Below are 20,835 nucleotides of genomic sequence, written 5' to 3'. Positions count from 1 at the left end.
CCCGCAGCAGTTCAAGGGGGATTGCTGGGCCCTGGCCTTCAGGTGGGGTTAAAATGGTCCCCCACAGAAGTTTAAAAAAAAAATAAAAAAAATAAAAAAAAGCTGTCCATGGGTGGTGATCTGGCTATTGCATCTCTTCCCGAGTTTTGTCTAAAGGCTGTCTTGTACAGCGGGCAATTACTTTCAAGGGATCCATGTATAAAGTGGATATAGAGGCAAAAGGTGAAAATTGTTAACCTTATTTGGATGTGCCTACCCAGAATCCCTTGTGGTTGTGGCAGCAACCTCTGGAAGCAATATCAGCACAAGCTCTGTGTGTCGGGAGCTTTCCATGGCCAAGCAGTTGTGCACAAGCTGAAGATCACGATATGCAATGCCAAGCGCGAGCTGTAGTGATCTAAAGTTTGGTGTAAAGTTTGGCTATATTGCTCAAAAAGGAGCTGAATCAACAGGCCTGCACTGAATTTGTATCCCTTTTTGTTTTTTAGATTGTGCACTCTATTTTTTTTTTTAGATTTTAGTTAAGTTAACATATTCGTATACATACACACATATGTATATTTCTCAGGACTTAATATCTTAACCACTTCAATCCCAGGGGTTTTTGGTACCTCAAAGCCCAGAGCAATTTTGCCATTTTTGGGGTATGTCGGTTTAGCGATGATTCTCTTTTCCTGTGAATAGTGTACACATATGAACTATATATTGTTTTTTCAAGGAGAGATAGAGCTTTCGTTTGATACCATAGTTGGATGATTAGCTGAAAATTTAGAATGAGAAATTTAGTAAAAACTAGCGAAGATTAGAAAAAGAAACTAATTTTTTTTTACATTTTCCCTCTGAATCCTCACAAAATTAGGTAAAGTGATGGAAAAATCCCCTCCAAGTTTATTAATTCAGGTGTCCTGATTTCAGAAATAACTAATTTATATAGATTTCCCAGCACCAGGGAGCATACTATAAGGTGTACAATTTAGTATAATTTTTATGCCTATGGCTTAACGGGTTTGGGGGTTGTGAACGGGGGCAGAAGGGTTATACTGGCTAGATGTTATGCTAGGGCAATGGGAAGATGAAGTTCCCCTGTTCCCGCGGGGCAAGGAGGGGCCCTAAAGAAGACTATCCCTGAGCCAAGTGAGGCAATGCCTGTCTGGACCTTTGTGTGTCATCTGGGGGAGGTTTTCCAATGCCTGGCTTAGCTGGGTTTGGTTGGGAGGTCTAGTTAGTGGGTATTAAGGCTGGTCAGTCTGGGCTGGCATAGTATAGTTAGAGAAGGCACCAATTGGGAGCTAGGTTTGTTTATTTTATAATTTCTTTTGGGGTGTTTCAATTGAGCTTTTGAAAATAAAGCACTGTTTGCTAGAAGTCGGTGTTCCTAAGCCTTATTGCCCTAGAGGACTTTGCTTAAGATCCCAAAGTGTGATGTTGATGGCACTCATGCTACAGGGTTTGTCACAATATATATGTGTAAAGTATACCATAAATGGAGTTGTTTTAGGGATATCGTTAAATGAACAATTGTAGATAATAAACTCAGACAACAGTGTCTGATGTCAGTCAGCTATCACAGGGGCCACTAAGATATTGGCATGTTTTAAAAATGTATTGCCTCAGGAGAGGAAAATATAACTTTGTCTAAATCAATGGTAAGACCTCTCCTTGAATTTTCAGTGCAGGTCTGGGCACCTATTTTTAACAAGGGCACCATGGATTGAAAAGGGCATTTTTAGAGGGGATTTGATAGCATTATTCAAATACATTTTGCAGCATTCTGCTGCCTGATGCACTCTGTTCTTTTATAGAACTGTACAAATAATAGGAGTTCATCTATTCAGACTTAAAGCAGCGAAAAGGGTTCTTTACAGTAAGACCAATATAGATGAGTAATGAACTATCCACAGGTTTTGTGCTCTCAAATTCGATAGATGCCTTGAAATATTGGTTAGATGACTTTTTAGCAAAGACTGTATGCTGATATAAGAGCAGAAATAGCTTCTCGATCTAGTGAGGTCTTTTCGGAGTCACCCTGAAATACTCTGTTACTATGTTAAAATATGAGATCATAATCTGGAGCCTGGCATCAGGTGGTGCGCAGAATGTGCGAAGACTTTAGGTGACACCTACCAAGTGTCCCTCTTGGGACAGTCCATTTTATAGCCTCAAATCCGCCCATTCCTCTTTCCTCTCCTGATGTGCCTCTTTTCTATTATCTGTGTTCTACAGTCCTAAAAGTCATCATAATCTGTATAGAAACGGTGGAAAATATGAAGTAAATTAAATTTTCTTCGTTTCAATGCCTTACTTGGGTACATCCATAATTATCTAGAGGTCACAACTATTATTGAGTTCCTTATTAATTTACGGAGGCATATTCTAAGGCTGCACATCCCTGCCCCTGGAGACACCCTAAAACAAAGGAGCCCCTCTTTGGCCATTTGGAATGTTGGGAGGTATGCTATTGGAGGGATCTATACCGGCAGCCACAGATACCTTCTCGTCCATCAAGCCATGTTGTAAATCTTTGTGGAATATGAAGGTGCTATACAAATTAATAATAATATGACCTTTGGCCTTCTGCTCTTTATATCTTAGTTTTTTAAATGTCATATAGCTAAACAGATCCTGTCTAGAGAGATTCAATTTTTTTTTATTTTATTGTCATGGCTGGCTAATGTTTTTCCCTTTAGCATAATAAATATATCTCAACAAAATAATAAAAAATCGAATTCACATCATATACAGAAATGTTACTTTTTGTGATTTTTTTCTTCAATAATAGCAAACTGAAAGGCCAATGTATTTGTAATGACAAGGTATTAATTAAACAGAAATAGTAAAGGGGCATTTATCATATTATTGCTAATGCAGGAGAGTCAGTTTGGGTTAACTTTATTTTCCAATTTAAACCCTAATGAAAAAAAGCCTTAAAACAGATTCACTGACACTCCACCCTCCGCTTTATAGATTTCACAGTCAAAGTGTGAATGTATCAGTATCTGTATCAGCTCTGTCCGCAAACTTTTATTTATCCCAAAAGAAAAATTAAAAGCTTGTGCTCCAGGTGAGGCTCGAACTCACAACCTCGGCATTGCTCTGCATTGTACTGCTGTATAAGTACCGCGCGCTAACCGATTGCGCCACTGGAGCCCTGACATGGTGTCATGCTTTATCAGCCATATAAGACGGCGTCCGTGACGTCATATAGAACAGCCCCTTTTTTTATGGATTTTCAAAATTTGCGTTCACCGGAGGTTATTACTGGCGATGTGAGAGGAACAAGGTATGCGTAAACGATGTTTATTTACACAATACATGGCAAGAGATCGCTACAAGAGACGGAAGATTCTTTTTTTGTATCCTAATGTGATAAAGCCGTGTTTATGGTGGCTTTATAGTAAGGAGGCAGACGAATTGGTGGACATTTTTTAAAGCCGGGTGCTGGTGGGCACTTCTAGCGTGAGCGACTGCGGACAGGCTTTACGTTGCAGTGGGAATTAAAGTCGCGGGAACTTGCTTCTAGTGGGACACCAAACCGCGGACACTGCTTTTCACGGGAAATGAAACATAGAACGCTGGCCCCTAGTTGATCATGTGCCTAACAGCATACATTGTCTTTCAGTGGAAGATGTAACCACTGCCCTCTAGTGGTATGTGTGACTAACAGCAGGCGTTTTCGTTTAGTGGACACTGTAACAAACAGCAGACCCTCTAACAGTGAATGTCACCAGTATTACACAAAGGTCTTCTAGTGTAGGGAGACACAAGCAGCAACTTCCACAAAGTGGGAATTTACATGTGTAGTATGTACACATGCACTGGCCTCTCCACCCTATTCAGAGGCAAAAGACAGAATGATACAAGCTGTGTTGAGGGCCCCATCTCTATGAATGGTGGTAGATGTAGGTATTAGCATTGACACTGCATAAGGCAATCCGTTTCTGTGACCCTAATAGTGTTTCTGCATATTCTGCATATTTATTAAAAAACGTTACATGATGCCTTTCTTCAAATCTTGTTGTAGTAACTTTAAGCGGCTCCTCTGAACCATTCAAAAAATAATGGATGTCTGGAAATCAATAATGATTTTCTGTACAGTATGCACTCATGTTATTTGCATTAAAATTTTAATAACTGGATACTTTTTGTTCTATAAATGCTGCTTTGAAAACACAGTTGCAGAGCTTTTGACATAAGCTTGTTGATATGGCGTTTAAGCAGAAGAGGGCGCCAAACATGTTAAGCGCTACATGAAAGTTTTGGATAAACTTCACAATTGGGTGAGATGTTAAAATATTGTATTGTAAAGTAAATATTTGTTGCAACAATTAAAAAAAAAACTTTTTTCATTTAATAACTACATAAATAAAATTGCCTACAAATATTTATGTTGTGATCAGTATCTATAACCTTTTCTTATACTTGTTTGTTGAATACATGCAGAAATTCCCCCTCTCTTTTTCTTTTTATATCCTATCCCCACCCTCCTATAATTTCAAGAAATATTACTGAATTGTACACTGCTACGGAATATGATGACGCTATATAAAACAATAAATAATAATAATAAGAAGAACTTGATTCTAGAAATGACGTTTCCTATATAGTCACTGAACATCAATAAATCACACCCACACAAATACATATGTGTACGTACAAACACACATGCACATACACACGTGCGCATCCTAATGTCTCAGCTAATTTGGATGTGACAGCTATTTAACACTATTTATTTAGCTTACACTTTTAATGAAGGTAAAACACAACCAAGTTTATTATTAATTTGTTTTATTGTTGAAAAAAAACCATATATATATTAATTAGTAGAACACAATTCCACTCCTGGGACATGTCCACGGAAAAAGAAATTAACACCATTAAGTTGCACTCGTATGAAGACAGCTCTTTATGGACACAGCCGGTTCCTGTACTGTTGGGGTTTGGCTAGGTAGCAGATAAAGAGTATGTACTTGCAGGTAAGATACGTTTTTTTCCTGGAGTCTGAGATACATGGGGGGGAATCTGTCCTTGAAGGTACAGGAGAACCTTCAAGGACCCATGTATTGTTTATTTTTTTGCTAGTGGATGTACAGTTTTTTGTTTTTTTTTAGCAAATCAGGGTCTGAAAATGAAAACATGTATTGGCATATATATACATCTCAGAGTGCTATTGGGACTGCAGCTCTGGCTAAGGCAAATAGCTGGCAGGTGGGGAAACAGCATATCCATAGAACGGATTCTAGTGAAATTAACCCCTTAATGACAAAGCCCGTACATGTACGGGCTCAAAATGCATTGTTTTCAATGGTTAAATATAATGTGGCACCCAGCTTACTATCATACGCGTTGAAGCGTACACGACGGCGAAAGTGTGCCTTTCATGAGTAACCCAGTCCGACTATACAGTACAGAAATCGCCCCTATCGATTCCAGTGTACACTGCATTAAAGGATCAATGTTAGTGTCTATGACATTTGCACTTCTGTCCTGTAACATGTGGATTATTAACTCTGCTTGATCAGATCTCCGTGTGCACACGTTTGTGTTTTTGAAATTGTAATACATTTACCAATGTTGATTAATAGTCTGCAACCTTTGGCCAGTAAACACACAGAGTGGTCTTTAATGTTCCTCTTCGGGAACTGGTTAAGGGATACTGTGCTCTCTGCATGCCATCCACAGCTTTATATTTTATTTAATAAGACACCGTTTGCATTAGAATCTCATGGCATTGCCAGTAAATGTAAAGAAATGGATACAACAGAACAAAACTTGCTTTTTACCACCGGTCTGCAATAAGCTAATGTAAGTAACAATTTTAACCAACATCTATCCCATATAGTCTTAATTTGGAAAATATTTTGCATATATTATATTCAGCATTGCTTTGAGTTGTCGCAATGTACTGTTTTTTTTTTACTGTTGGATGAATTATTTTTATATATTCAAAGCTAGAATCTTATAGAAATGCTTACAATGTGTCAACGTAGCAGAAGTTTTCAATGACTCCACAGAAATTGTTAACCTTGATAAAGCTATAATATGGTGGAACACTGCTGATGACGTTGAGAATACCATCCGTGGGGTGATAAATGGGAATGCTTTTTCTTGGCAAGGATACTGGGTAAGCTTGAGAACACGAAGACATTGAAAATTCTGCAGGGAAATAATAGAAAACTTTTATCAGGACCATGGGAGTTGGCTGGAGGTTCATGTTCCAGCACTACAACTACTGCATGTCCTGTATTCTTGCCTAGGGGAGCAGATCTGAGGGCCCAATGCCTGATGGGCAAACCTGGGAACTTCTAAGCTCCAGCTACCCAGAGCTCTCCCTCTTCAGGTAGACTGATGACATCAGTTTGTGGGGCTGATGACATTGATGGGCTATGATGTTACAGGCAGGGCTAGACTTAACATCTTTACACTTGAATGGGATGGGTAGGGTAAATGGCCATGGGCAGGGATGGGGACATTTCTAAACGTCACAACCCAGAGATTTTGGACCGTTATGCAAAGACTTGAGTCTCTAGGCAAAATCCGGCGAGTTTAAAGGTATGCTAATGGGGGCTCCCCAATGCACCACCGCTCAATGAGCCAACTATAAGAGATGTCTCTGATCTTCCCCCGACTGGCATGTACACAATATGGAGTACTCTTCCCAGGCTCCAGTCATCCTTAAGACATAGAACATCGAGATATGATATCCTATCCCTTCACTCATCTGTAAGGATGAGGCGGCAGAGGGGGTGTTTGGGGATGCTCCCCTGGATCAGGCCCAGGAATAAGGATAAATATGTTGCTGACCGTACCTGTGTACACCAATTGAATTTCTATCATCAAAATATAGTTATGTACAGGGGGGCTTTACAATATATGCAAATTAAGCTTATGGTCTATTGACGGGGAAAGATCTATACCAGTGTGGCACAGCTTCCTTATATCTCATAACGACATATGTATCTTCCATTAAAACAAATGTGTGATCATAAATATTGCATTCCTTAGTAAAACTAAAATATTAGGACGGTCTAAAGATAATTTGACAATTCAGCAGCATCCCTCCGCCAGTGCTACTAGTTTACTGTATACTGACATCTACTGAGACATGGAAGTCACAAACTCAACAACACAGCTGGACTGGCCATCTGATAAGTCAGTGGGCTGGTGCCAGATGGTGGTCTCTTATTGTTGTAGCCACTCATGCAGTACATACACTGCTTTAGTGTGAGACCATAGGCTGGAAACATACATTAGCACATTGCACAAGAGTAAGAGCATACCATGCATCTGTGTGTATTCAGCCAACGACCATATGTATGTCTTATAATTGCCACCGGCCTTAAACTGTAAGGGTTGTCTTGTTTTACTGATACACATCCCTGTTCAAAAGTTTGGGGTCACTTAGCTGTTTTCATGGAAAACAAGGACATTTCTAGCTGTAACATAATTACAAAATGGTTTTCTAACCATCAATTAGCCTTTTGAACATAAACTTGGATTAGCGAACACAACGTGCCATGGGAACACAGGAGTGATAAAGGGCCTCCGTGCAAGCCTATGAAGATATTCCATTAAAAATCAGCCGTTTCCAGCTGCAATAGTCATTTACAACATTAACCCCGTCTGCGCTGGATTTCTGATCCACTTTTTTAATAGACAAAATTTGCTTTTCTTTCAACAAACAAGGACTTTTCTAATTGACCTCAAATGGTAGTGAATATTGAAAAAGCTTCATATTTTGGGAAGAAAAAAAAAGAAAGAGAAAAAGAAAAGTTTAGTGTGTAAGATCCAGAGCTAGTCAAACGGAATCTCTAACGATGTTTTATCTTGACATACAAAGTACAAAGTTCTCTTGTATTTACTCTGAAAAAATTCTACTTATGTTTTCATTGCTGTCTCTGCTGTCTGTCAATAACATGCAAAGACAGGAGAACTTCAACTTAATTCAGCTCAAATAAAGATGTTTAAAACAAGAATACACATTTTTAGGGGCATTTATATTAATATTGCTCTGGTTTTTTTTTTGAGGAAATGAAGCTGTCATCGGTATATTTTAATTTGTGCCTCGGAAATATAGCGTAACCTGATAGCAACTGAGATAATAAATATGACTTTTGGTCAACTTCTAGCGGGCAAATGGGCTGTTGATCCGTTTGTTCATTATTTGTGTGGTTGTACGAGATCCGAGCATATCTGACCATAATATAATGCCACATTTTCCTGTATGATATATGTTAATATCTTCAACAAGTATATATATTAGCATTTTACAAATTCTAGTACTATAAATTAAAAAAACAACCTATAATCTTCTTTGATAATGCTTCTAGAAAAAAAGTTAAGTAACACAACAAGGTGGAGGGGCTTATAGAAATGTAAATACCTTTTCTGTCATTTGCATTTATCTGTATAGAAGGAGTTGTGAAAAGTGTCCCAGACATACATTTCTCATGAGTGGATTATAACCAGTGAGCTTCTCTATGTTTATATGAAAGGATCTGTATAGAGTCAGTAAGGTTATCTAAAACAGAAATGCAGTCTGGAGATAAGAAACTTTCCTTCCCTTGTCAGATAACAAATACCTAGAGATAAGATTTTATTATTTTTTTTTTCTAGTATTATTGTTTTATGTTCTATAAAATATCTCTATTCCACTACCCCGTAGAATGCGGGGTACAGTTGTTATAAACAAGTTCCAAGGGAAGGTTTAGCTGAGTTGCGGTTTTAACATGCCGACTGCGTTATGCATCATGAAGGGGCAACCTCACCATGATCTCCTGTAAGAAAGGCAGGGCTGGACCTGCATAATGCATAGTTCTATCAATGAAGTAGCTTTAAGGAAATGTAACTATGCACTGTACAGGGTAGTTCAAGCTGTTCTTGCAGGTGCTCACTGGGCTTGGCTCTTCATAATCATACCTGGGAACTTTGTAAATGAGCTGACCCTGAGAGTCTCCGAATATAAACCCTTACATAGCCCAGTATGAAGCTTTTATGGAGTGACTTGCCAAATGAGTTAACCAAATTGCTCTACTACTGGTCCTTATGGAAACCTTGACTTGTCATTATTCAAAAATACATCTAAATGAGTCACCTGCGTTTAAGCAGGGCTATCAAGCATAACATGCTGGTAGCAAAAGCAAGGGGCTCTCCCCTCGGCCAGGCCTAGTGTAGCATCAAGGTAAATCTATCACTGGATGTAGTTAGGTGCACTTGGACTTGTGATGGATGTTAATGCTGTATTCCATTTTTAAATCCACAGGCATAATGGTCAGCTGACAGTAATGTTTGTGGGTGGTCCAAACCAAAGAAAAGATTATCACATCCAAGAAGGAGAGGAGGTAATGTCGGCAGTTACAATTATATCAAATACTTCGTTAAAACACCTTTGATATTGTGCTTGGCATAGAGATGTGGACAGCATCCTAACAAAAGTGAACTGGGAGCAACCTCTGGTCTCCTAGCTCCTCACTCAATAAAGAAAGTTTATGAGTGATCTAAACATTATCCAGAGAGCTTCGCCTACAAGATAGACTGGGTTAGCCATGCATAATGCATAGTTAATGTGGGGAGGTGACGTCAGCGATTTAACAATGCATCATGCAGGGCCAGGGCAGCCCGTCTCTCAGGAAAACCAGTGCAGGCATTCTTCAGTTACTGAAGTTAGAAAATTAAGCAGTTTTTTCTTATTTAACTCCTCCCCACCTGCCTCTGCACAAAGCAGGGAGCATACCACAGTAGGCTTCCTGCACGTGCTCAGTAGATCTCACATTCTGCTTAGTGGGAACTGAGCTACTACTGAAATAAATAGGCGTAGCAGCAGCCAATCACATGTATCCTATGTGATCACTGTTGTTTTGCTAGAATACAGGTAATAGGCTGCTGCTTCAGTGACTTCAATGCGCAAAAATGCTGTGATTACACCCCCATACCTCCCATGGACGTAACCATCCATTAATGTCTATTTTGATGTAACACTTTCACAATACTACCCTTTCATTATATAACACGTAATATTAGACAAAAGAAAATAGTGGAAGTACAAAGTGCATTTTCATAATTGAGAACTATATATTTAACTAATAGGAAAAAAAGCAGATCCTTGTCTAACACAGGATACGTCTAACATATTATTTTTAATATCATACAACAATTATTTATATTTTCCTTCAATACATTCCTAGGAAATTGGATTCCAGAATAAAAGGTGTGATTAAAATTAGCTGTCAAATCGTTGATGGGATATAAAATGTGCTCTATGCCTAATAAAGCTATTTCCATTTTTAGAAAAGCATGTTAACCTGCACTTACGCACACTTAATTGTGACATTTTTAGATAGGTGTAGGTGAATAAATAGGTGTAGAAAATCAAGCGCATAGGCATCCATCTCCATAGACTAACGTTGGCAGTAGTGAAGAGCTCAGTGACTCTAACCGTGTCAAAGGATGCCACCTTTGCAACAACTCAGCCACAAAGTGGTAGACCACACTTATAGAGCAGGACCACCTTGTGCTGAAGCGCGTCCCTTGTAAGAGCCACCTGTCCTCTGTAGCATCACTACAGAGCGCCAAACTGTCCCTCGAAGCAACATCAGCTCCAGCTCTGTGTCAGGAGCTTCACGAAATGGACTTCTATGACCAAGCAGCTGAACACAAGCCGAAGATCACTATGCATAATGCCAATCTTGTAGAAAGCCTTCCCAGAAGAGTGGAGGCGGTTAGAGCTGCATAGGGGAGCCAATTTCATATTAATGCACATGGATTTGGAATGGGATGACCAACAAACTCATAGGTGTGATGGTCAAGTCAGTCCCCTTGTTATCCCGGTCAGACCCCTAATGCTTAGTGGTTTTTGATAAAAATCTCCTTTCTCCCCATAGATCCAATATTATTACTATAATCTCTGTAGAGGTTGTAAACTATACCATGAAGTATATCGGAAAGCAATCTGTATCAGGTTCCATAAAGAAATGTCTAGAGTGTTAATATAATTTCCCCATATGTGTAGTATTCTTATTTTGATGAAAAATTAAAGTTGCTTGACATATATGTGCTGTTTTTTTGTAAACAGTTCTAGTTTTTGTATAATATAATATTTTAAGGCAGATGTGTATTGCCCATTTATATGTGTTCTAGCTGTGTTATCTTAGCCCAATCTACTAGACAAACACTCGGAGTCCTTATCTTACTGCCTGTGGGAAACAGAGTGGCTGCTTCTCAATTACCCTGCCTGAGAATGGGTTTTTCAATGGACCTACGCTTTAAGATAAATATACATATATATATATTATTATTTTTTTCTTCAAAAGCTGTTTATTCATTGTGTTCCTCATAATTCTCTTTTAAACTATATATAATATTTTGCAATGTAGTTAGATAAATTGTTTGGACACAATTGTAGTTTCTTTGAAAAAAGGGAGTCTATTGGAGTTCATTTCTGCTGAAGCCCTTAGAAGGCTGGTTTCCTCTTTGAATGCGCTTTAGGTTGTGGATATTTATCTTGCTTTTGAGACATTTTCTCTGTCTGAACAATTTGATGTGATACTTTCGTACAGACAGTGTTTTCTGACTCAACATCTTAAGATGAAAAGCTGGTGACACATACGGTTCACATACCTTGATAAGGATTCTGACCAAAATGTATCTTTTGTAGTTATTTTACCAACTGGAAGGAGACATGTGTCTGAAGATAATTGAAGATGGAAAACCTAAGGATATCCATATCAAACAAGGAGAGGTAAAAGAAAGGTGTTCATCAATGAAAGGTTTTTATGGAAACATGAGAAACACAATATGGTATTATTTCCTTAATGAGGTTCATGAAATAACTAAGCTCATTATCTGTATTTGCTAAGCCAGGAGTGTTTCAGAAGGCACTATGATTTCTTATTAAAAGGGACAGTTTTACTACCATGCAGCCCCACCAACAAATAATGCATAATAATATATATAGAGAGAGAGAGAGAGAGAGAGAGAGAGAGAGAGATTTTTTTAAGTATGTTCTTTCATGTAGAAAAAAAGAAGCTACTTACCTTTAGGAGAAGCTGCAGCTTCAGAGTGGCAGCCTACTGCCCCCTCTGCAGTTTCACTACACTTGTGGCTGCTTGAATCTTCTGCACATGCATGCGTGGAGTCTTGTAAGACCCTTAGAGACTTGAACTTTTCCCTTCCTATGTCATTTAATTAGATGAATCCAATACATACTCATCTAGATTCATGTAAAAAGATTAACAATCCAGTACAGAACCCTGGGCTCTCCTCTTTACAGCCACTCAGTAGATATTTAATAGGATGCTTTACGAGACCTGCCCAAGAGGTCTTCTCCAAGGTGGTCTTGTGGAACACCTGAGTGATTCCATCGTGGAACTTGTGTGAAGTGCCGAAATATAACAACAAGTGCCAGCATAATGCAGCGGTACAAAAAGATCTTACATATCAGTTGCTAAGACCACAGATATCTGTTCCTTGCAACGAGAGACAACCTGCTACCTCATTTTGCCTTGACTTAAGTTTATAGCAAATATATTAAATATATAGCACCCTTTATTATTTTAAATATACATTTCTTTCTAGTCAGTTGGAAAAAATAACCCATTTTTCATCAAATTGATATAAGTGGAGCGGACGCTATCTCTGTTTCCTTGATCATGATTGAAAAGCCTAACAATTTACACCACAGCGATCGTTTATGGGGAGTAGAAAAAACATTGCCTGCTAAGGCAAATGTGAAGGCAAATGATTTCATGATATGTCCTGGACAAAAGACATCTGCAAGCAATTTTTTGTAGTCCGTTGCACTGGGTGATGGAACTAATTAGGATGCATGGTGTACAACCAGGATTCAGTGCAGCAAGATCACTTATAATCTCATTAATTGTTTCCTTTTAGAATAACATACATTTTCTCTGGACAGATGTTTCTGTTGCCAGCCCGAATACCTCATTCCCCTCAAAGATTTGAAAACACCATTGGACTTGTCATCGAGAGGAGACGGTTAGAAATGGAAAGAGATGGCCTTAGGTAATATATTTATTTTAATACCTGCGTACATGAGTTAAACATCGGCTTATGAATGGTACTAAATAACTAGGAATTCTTCCTAACCGAATTGCTGCGTTAAATTATTCTGCAGTCAATGTATAAACCTTCAAATCACGTTTACTTTTTTCTTCCCATTAAATCACAGCGGCTCATCCAACACCGCTGGTGATTAATTACAGCCCTGGTTCCTGTTTTCCCAGTGTGATTTACATGCAGTAAATTAAATGTTTACTGCAGAAAAGTATCGCCTTTCCTAGCCAGACTTCAGAGACTAAGGAATGGCAGCAGCCTAAGCTAGGGTTGCCACCCGGATTTACCTCTTTATGTCCTGGAACCTGCTGGGCTAGTGGCGATTTACACATAGAGGTGGAGGGGAGGTTCAGCAGGGTCATGTAATGGCACACTAATTGTCCCTCTCTCTGTGTGTTATTGTGCGGCTATGTGAGTGTGAGTATCTGTGTGTTAATGTCTGTGTGTGTCTAGGTTAGTGTGCATTAGTGTGAGTGAGGGCATGTGTTAGTGTGAGTGTGTGTTAATGTGAGCGTCGGCGCGTGTTTGTGTTTTTTCTTTCCATTTTTCTTTCATTCCAACCTCTCCTCTTCCCTTCTCTTCTTTCCTCTTTCCATACTTTTATCTCTTGCATTTCCTCTCATTCCTCCTTTCCCTTATCTCCCTCTTTTTTTTGTCCCTCTCCTCTTTCCTCTGCTCTCCTTTCTCCTTTTTATCTTTTCTTTTCTCTTATCTCCCTCTCACCTCTCACTTGTCTTTCATTTCCCTTTTTCTGTCTCCTTTTTCTCTAATGAGGTCACTTATAAAACTATTCCCCTGGTCACACCCTTTAGCAACCCTTCAGATATTATCTAGGAAACGTTTTGGCAAAAGATAGCAACCTTTGCCTGAGCTGATGTTAGATGCACCGTGTGTGACTATTGTTGCAAATAAAAATTTATTTTGCTATTTTTGTGCAAATAAATGGTTTGCATAATGACTTTCGATGGCAGTTGCAGTATAAATATTTATGCAATTACATTGCATGATGCGTCACATGGGAAGTAATCGGTGTATAAAACTTTTACCACTGAACCAAGTGCCATTCCTATTGTATATTATGATAACAATGGTATGACCCAGAAAGATTTGTGACATTCATTTCAGAAATATATTTATAGCAGTTCTAGAATACTAACAGGTGTTCGCCCCTAGAGGGCATCAAATTCCTTCAACGTCTCTAACTTACATCATTCCGCGTGGTGTAGTAGATAGTGATGGGAAGTTCGGATCATTAAAGTGAATCGGATCATTTCGATTCGTTCACTGAAATGATCCGATTCATGATCCGGATCTTCGGATCACTCAGTGTGTCTGCACGGAGTTACTGTTTTCCAGTAACTCCGTGCAGGCACACTAACGATTGGCCCCGCCCCTTTCATTATGAATCCTCCCCCCTGCCTCCAGTGATGTCAATGAAGGCAGAGAGTCGTTCAAAGATTCGGATCTTACAGGGATCCGAATCTTACAGTGATCCGGATCACTGTAAGATCCGGATCATTGTAAGATCCGGATCATTGTAAGATCCGGATCATTGTAAGATCCGGATCATTGTAAGATCCGGATCATTGTAAGATCCGGATCTTTGAACGACTCTCTGCCTTCATTGGCATTGTAATCATTCAGAGAATGTCACCATACTGTTATAAATAATACATTCATAATCACTGCCCCCAGGATTTACATTCCCCTTTACCTGCAACTGCACCTTAAGCTAACTTTATTAAATTAATTAAATTAACCCTCACCATTAAATTAACCCTAAACACCCCATCAACCATGACTGCCCTAAAATTAACCCTTAACACCCCATCAACCATGACTGCCCCTAAAATTAACCCTTAACACCCTATTAACCATAACTGCCCCCAAATTAACCCTAAACACCCCATTAAGCATAACTGCCCCTAAATTAACCCTAAACACCCCGTTAAGCATAACTGCCCCCAAATTAACCCTAAACACCCCATTAAGCATAACTGCCCCCAAATTAACCCTAAACACCCCATTAAGCATAACTGCCCCCAAATAAACACTAAAGACCCCATTAAGCATAACTGCCCCCAAATTAACACTAAAGACCCCTTTAAGCATAACTGCCCCCAAATTAACACTAAAGACCCCATTAAGCATAACTGCCCCCAAATTAACCCTAAACACCCCATTAAGCATAACTGCCCCCAAATTAACCCTAAACACCTCATTAAGCATAAATGCCCCTAAATTAACACTAAAAACCCCATTAAGCATAACTGCCCCCAAATTAACCCTAAACACCTCATTAAGCATAACTGCCCCTAAATTAACACTAAAGACCCATTAAGCATAACTGCCCCCAAATTAACCCTAAACACCTCATTAAGCATAACTGCCCCTAAATTAACACTAAAGACCCCATTAAGCATAACTGCCCCTAAATTATCCTTAAACACCCCATTAAGCATAACTGCCCCTAAATTAACACTAAAGACCCCATTAAGCATAACTGCCCCTAAATTATCCTTAAACACCCCATTAAGCATAACTGCCCCCAAATTAACACTAAAGACCCCATCAACCATACCAATTTATTAGGTAATTTATCTGGAGTACATGCAATTAATTTAGGGGCAGTTATGGTTAATGGAGTATTTAGGGTTAATTTCAGGGGCCGTTGTGGTTAATGGGGTCTTTAGGGTTAATTTCAGGGGCCGTTATGGTTAATGGGATCTTTACGGTTAATTTCAGGGGCAGTTATGGTTGATGGGGTATAAGGGTTAATTTTATGCTGATGATTGAGGGTTAATTTAATTAATTTAATAAAGTTAACTGTAGGTGCAGTTATAGGTAAAGGGGGGCAAACTCAGGGGAATCTAAATCCTGGGGGCAGTGTGAACATTATTAATGTATTTATTTATAAAAGTATGGTATCAGTGATTTTCTCTGAATGATTCGAATCTCTGTAAGATTCGGATCCTTGTAAGATCCGGATCCCTGTAAGATTCGAATCATTCGACTCTTCGGTTCATTCGACTCTTCGGTTCATTCGACTCTTCGGTTCATTCGACTCTTCGGTTCATTCGACTCTTCGGATCATTCGACTCTTTGAACGAATCTCTGACTCTATGAGTCATCGTTCCTGTGAGAATTAATGAGCTGTAACCTGACCCCAGAGTGCTCTGCAGATGACTCACAGCTCTAGGATCAGGTTACAGCTGCATGATGATTCACAGACTGAACCGCTACAAACGAATCGTTCAGTCTAGTGAACCGACTCATCCGGATCACTAAAAAGAACCGGATCAAATGAACGATTCGTTCATGATCCGGACATCACTAGTAGTAGATCGATGGACTGGATTACATATCTTTTCCCGGGCACGGCACTATCTTTTTAGACTTAAAAAACAATAGATTGAAACATATGAAATAAAACCAATACTTTTCATTTGTTGACTAGAACAAAGTACCATGCACTTGTTAAGTAATTTGGATCTAGAAGTTAGCATAGGTTCATTGATAAATGTGAGTTAGTTCTGATCACCCTTTTTTGGCTAATGCTGAGTTTAGATGCCCTTCTTTGCCTTGTAATCGCTTCTCTTCCCCATCCTTGTTTATCATCTCAATAATAGTTTTTGCTCTCCCAAGAACTTCATGCTCCAACCACCACATAAGTAGCCTTGTAACCGTCTGTAACCGGTCAGAGAAGTTAACTTTTTACTTTTTATTATAAGAAATATAGCATGGCTGCCTAAATGCAGAATGTTCAGCCTACTTTTCTCTGCTGGGTCAGATCTGCTCCTGTAGCCTTTACGTTGCTGGTAACTTCACTGTAGCATTGATTGTACTCTCTCTGGGAATTAGAGACTGTACGTATTGGTTCCATACAAATTGCTTCCCTTTTTTGGAACTTTAATGAAATTGTCTCATTAAACTGGAGACATTAGCTAGTTATTGTCTATTGAGCGTTCTAAATAATCACTTAGATGCTAGTTTCTTGACCCACTAGCCACTTCTGTATGTTTCTTGATAGTTATGAATGCTCTGTTAAGTTGTGTTTTCTCTTGTTTGCTTCTATGTCACGGCTGCATTTAAACAGGATTCTGTATTTTGTATTCCTTCTGCCCTGGACGGTGTACTGTTGGATTTATTTTTTCTATAGTGTGTCTGGTTTCTTGCTAGGTATTTGAGCTTTTTCAGTACTTGTGCTGAATCCATCACTACATCATATGATTGGAATCCTGCAGGTGCTTGTATGCTGGCTTTGTACTACTCCTTTCCATGACTTGTTGGGTGAACACTTGTTCACCTGCCTTCAAGGGCCTTAAGTCTTTGGCTCCCTTGTTAGATTGCAGTATTTTCTAATGCAGGGGTGTCCAACATGCGGCCCGCGGGACCTCCAGGTGCGGCCCGCGTGAGATCGGCAGCCAGGATTACAAGAGCCCTGTGGGAGGGTCTATTGTACTGCACAGAGGAAACGGAACCAATCACATGACTCTGCTCCAGTCCTGGCTCCTCTGTGCAGTACAAGAGAAGGCAGAGGGAGGCCACGCCCCCTGCTGAAGTCTGTCAGCGGCATCGAGGGATGCAGTGCAGGTAAGGGGGTGGGGAGGGTGTTTGAATGAGTATGCGTGATTGAGGGAATGAATCTGTGAATGAATGAATTTGTGTGTGTGTGATAGCATGGATGTGTAAGTGCTGGAACCTAGGCATGATTGGACTGTGATTGCTGTTAGCAATCACACTCCTATCATGCCAAGTCAGCCAGTACATGCTGAAACCTGGCTAGCTGCCCCCTTGTGTATTGATGCTGCCAGCAGTATGGGGTCTGCACTTACAGCCACCCTGTACCAGCATGTACTGGCTGGCTTGGGATGATAGGAGTGTGATTGCTAACCGCAATCACAGTCCCATCATGCCTAGGTTCCAGCATTTACGGGTTGCCTGGGTATTATAGCAGTGTGATTGCTGTTAGCAATCACACTCCTATCATGCCTAGTCATATTGTTGATTTTTTTTGTCCAATTGTGGTGTGTTACTTTTAATAAAAGTGTGGTTACACACCAAAATTGGACAAAAAATACAATAACAACATTATTACATTTTTTTGTGCAATTTTGGTGTGTAATTTACTTTTATTAAAAGTGTGGGATCGTTTTCGGCTAAGTGAATTTTCGGTTTTGGTCCAGAATTTTCATTTTGGTGTATCCCTAGAATAAATAGAACTATTTTATTTTTACTTATCCAGAATTCTGAATTTGTAGTCACAAAACTTTCTAGGCCCAGAATTCAATGAGAGGAAAAGTAAAGGTTTTGTGTCATTTACTTTATTTTAATCTGCATAAATTATTAAAGGCCATATTTTCTCACAGTGAAAAATGAGGGCGGCCCGCGCACGGATACAATTCTGATGAAGTGGCCCACTGCAGAAAAAACTTGGACACCCCTGTTCTAATGCCTGCTGCTTTAAAAAAACATTTTGTGTTCCATGCTTGGCACCTGATCCTGTTGCTCTAAGCTACCTCTCTTTGGTAATAAATTGTAGTTCTTTGACCTATCGGTCTTTGAGCTGGGCTACAAACCAAACCTTATCTTCAGATATTCCAGTCGTACTGCGCTGCAAAGCTGTGTTGTTCAGTAGAGTCCTCTTTCTTGTAAATAAACTCTATTAAGTGTATCTGCCACAGTTACAGACTTCCTTGGTCAGTATTCAGTCTAAGCATCATACACTGAAGATTACTGGGAGCCTCAAGCAAGCCTTTTTCATGATGATTTCTAGACTGGACTGGTATTTTTTTCTATTCCAAACAGGACTGCAAGCAGCTCCTTCTCTATCTAGGCATAGCCTTCTCTATCTAAGTTACTGCTTGATTGGTAAAACCAATAGGTAGTTTTCCTTGTATTAGTGCTGCTCCTAGACCTTTCTCTGACGCATCACATTGTAACGCCAATGATTCTGCTGTATTGTAATATTTTAGTATAGGAGTGTTACTTAATTTGCTCAAATGTTTCTTTATGAGTCTCAGTCAACTGTCATTTCTACAACGCTTCTCCTACTTCCGAAAGCTTCTTACAAAACCTAAAGAGATAACTGACCTTCCCCAGAACTCACTGGTCTCCTTTTATATAAGTTTGTCTAAGCATTTCCTTAACAGCCTTCTCTTTACTTGGGTCCGCTTTGAGATTATTAGCGGACAATAACGGCCGATGAATGGTACTTCCTTCTTTGTTAGCTGTCATTTCTCTGGGTTCACTTTGATGTTTCTTTTCCTTTACCTTCTTTCTGATTAAATGATATCTCTCCACAGACTTATATTTTTCTAGTTTCACAATAATCATCCATCACTTTCATTAACTGGGCAAGTGAAGAAGATGCTACTCCTGGGAGGATTGTAGCTTTAATCTCCCTGCCTTTTTTCTCCAAGTAAATATAAGAACAGTTTTACCTTCATCTGTTTTCCTTTATAAGCCACAGAAAGATATGTATATGTCTTTTCATTTCTACCAAGCTACAGATATTTTTTTTCCTGGGAATCCAACTGTCCAGGTGGTCTTAAACCGTCCATTTTCTGCACAGCCCAGGCTTAGTTTCACAGATGTGCTTCTTTTGTCCGCTTTTGTCTTAGACCTCTGCTACCATGTTTCAATATGGATGCTCAACTTGTACAAACGTCAGTAACATTTTATTAGATACTAATAAATCAGAAGTATAACATGGATGCCTAGATACAGAATGTTCCAGTCATCCTAGTCTTCTCTGCTTCCTGGGTCAGATCTGCTTCTGTAGCCTTTAACTTCTCTGCTTCGCCGGGTCAACACCCAAATCCTCCAGATCGCGAGAGCGGGGTCTTGACAGGCCCGGCTTCCTGCCCGACTTGACTGCCCAATTCCTGTTTAAATGGGGGTGTTTCCTGCAATGTCAGTGGGAACTCCTCTTGACATCAGCAGGAACGCCCCCGACGTCAGCAGGAATGCCCCCGTTGCCAGCGTGTCCTCCCACTGACGTCAATGAGACTGACCCTGACGGTGGGCAGTTGTAGCCGCATCCCGAAATGGTATGCTTTTGGTACGGGAGCCGAGAAGCTCCCAGGTATGCTTGTAGCCCTGTTGTTGCACTGATAGTACTCCCCCTGGAAACTAGATACTTTACTTATAGGTTTCATACATATTGCTACATTACCTATGCAAGTATGGGTCCTCTGTGAATCCTGCTATTAACATGTCTTTAACCTGTTAGGATGTCTAGCAAAGCAAAATATGTTTTTCTTTTTTTGTCTGTATAATTCTGTGTGAAGTAATAAAACTGACTACGGTAAATTCAATGCAGACCATTTGTTTTGAATCTTGTAGATTGTAGATCTATATTATATTGGATCATCATTAATTTGTTATTTTCATTTGTCAGGGAAAGTACAGCAAGATAGGTCATGTATTAAGACATTTTAATCAGAAATATGCACAAGTCTGTTACCTGCAACTTACTTACACACGCACCCTGAATAATGACATCTAATTTGTATATAATTCACACTGACAGCCACTTAATTGTTGCTAGCGAGGAAAAACAAAATATAATTACAATGAATACGTGAATTAATCTGCTGGTTTACCAACTTCCGGTCGAGTTATTTTGATGTCCAAGTATATTTTCTGTAATAGCTCTTGCTGATGACGTGTTAGCTTCAGTCCACCTACACAAGCAAGAATTATTTTCTCACTCCAGAGGATATTTGTAACACCTACTGCCTGGCCTGTCCAAAGTACATT

The 20,835-nt window shown here is 39.5% G+C and overlaps 1 protein-coding gene and 1 non-coding gene across 2 annotated transcripts in view; one reads left to right on the top strand and one right to left on the bottom strand.

Moving 5' to 3' along the window:
• Positions 1-3,053: 3,053 nt before the first annotated feature.
• TRNAI-UAU (transfer RNA isoleucine (anticodon UAU)) lies at positions 3,054-3,147 on the bottom strand. The gene is made up of 2 exons: positions 3,110-3,147; positions 3,054-3,089 (listed from the first exon to the last, which is right to left on the bottom strand). It is a non-coding gene; the product is annotated as a tRNA-Ile (tRNA).
• A 2,578-nt stretch (positions 3,148-5,725) lies between these two features.
• The window catches only part of LOC149303134 (3-hydroxyanthranilate 3,4-dioxygenase-like), a 112,700-nt gene continuing 97,590 nt past the window's right edge, over positions 5,726-20,835 (top strand). Inside the window, exons 1-4 of the mRNA XM_089481343.1 lie at positions 5,726-5,805; positions 9,263-9,341; positions 11,654-11,737; positions 12,914-13,020. Of these exons, the coding sequence (XP_089337469.1) occupies positions 5,726-5,805; positions 9,263-9,341; positions 11,654-11,737; positions 12,914-13,020 (350 nt within the window). The remainder of the gene's footprint in view (positions 5,806-9,262; positions 9,342-11,653; positions 11,738-12,913; positions 13,021-20,835) is intronic.

This window comes from Sceloporus occidentalis, unplaced genomic scaffold, assembly GCF_023333645.1.
Source record: "Sceloporus occidentalis isolate IW3139 unplaced genomic scaffold, rSceOcc1.0.p SCAF_15, whole genome shotgun sequence".
NCBI lineage: Eukaryota > Metazoa > Chordata > Lepidosauria > Squamata > Phrynosomatidae > Sceloporus > Sceloporus occidentalis.
The sequence above is the reverse complement of the archived record's forward strand: the minus strand, read 5'-3'. Positions and strand labels throughout refer to the sequence as shown.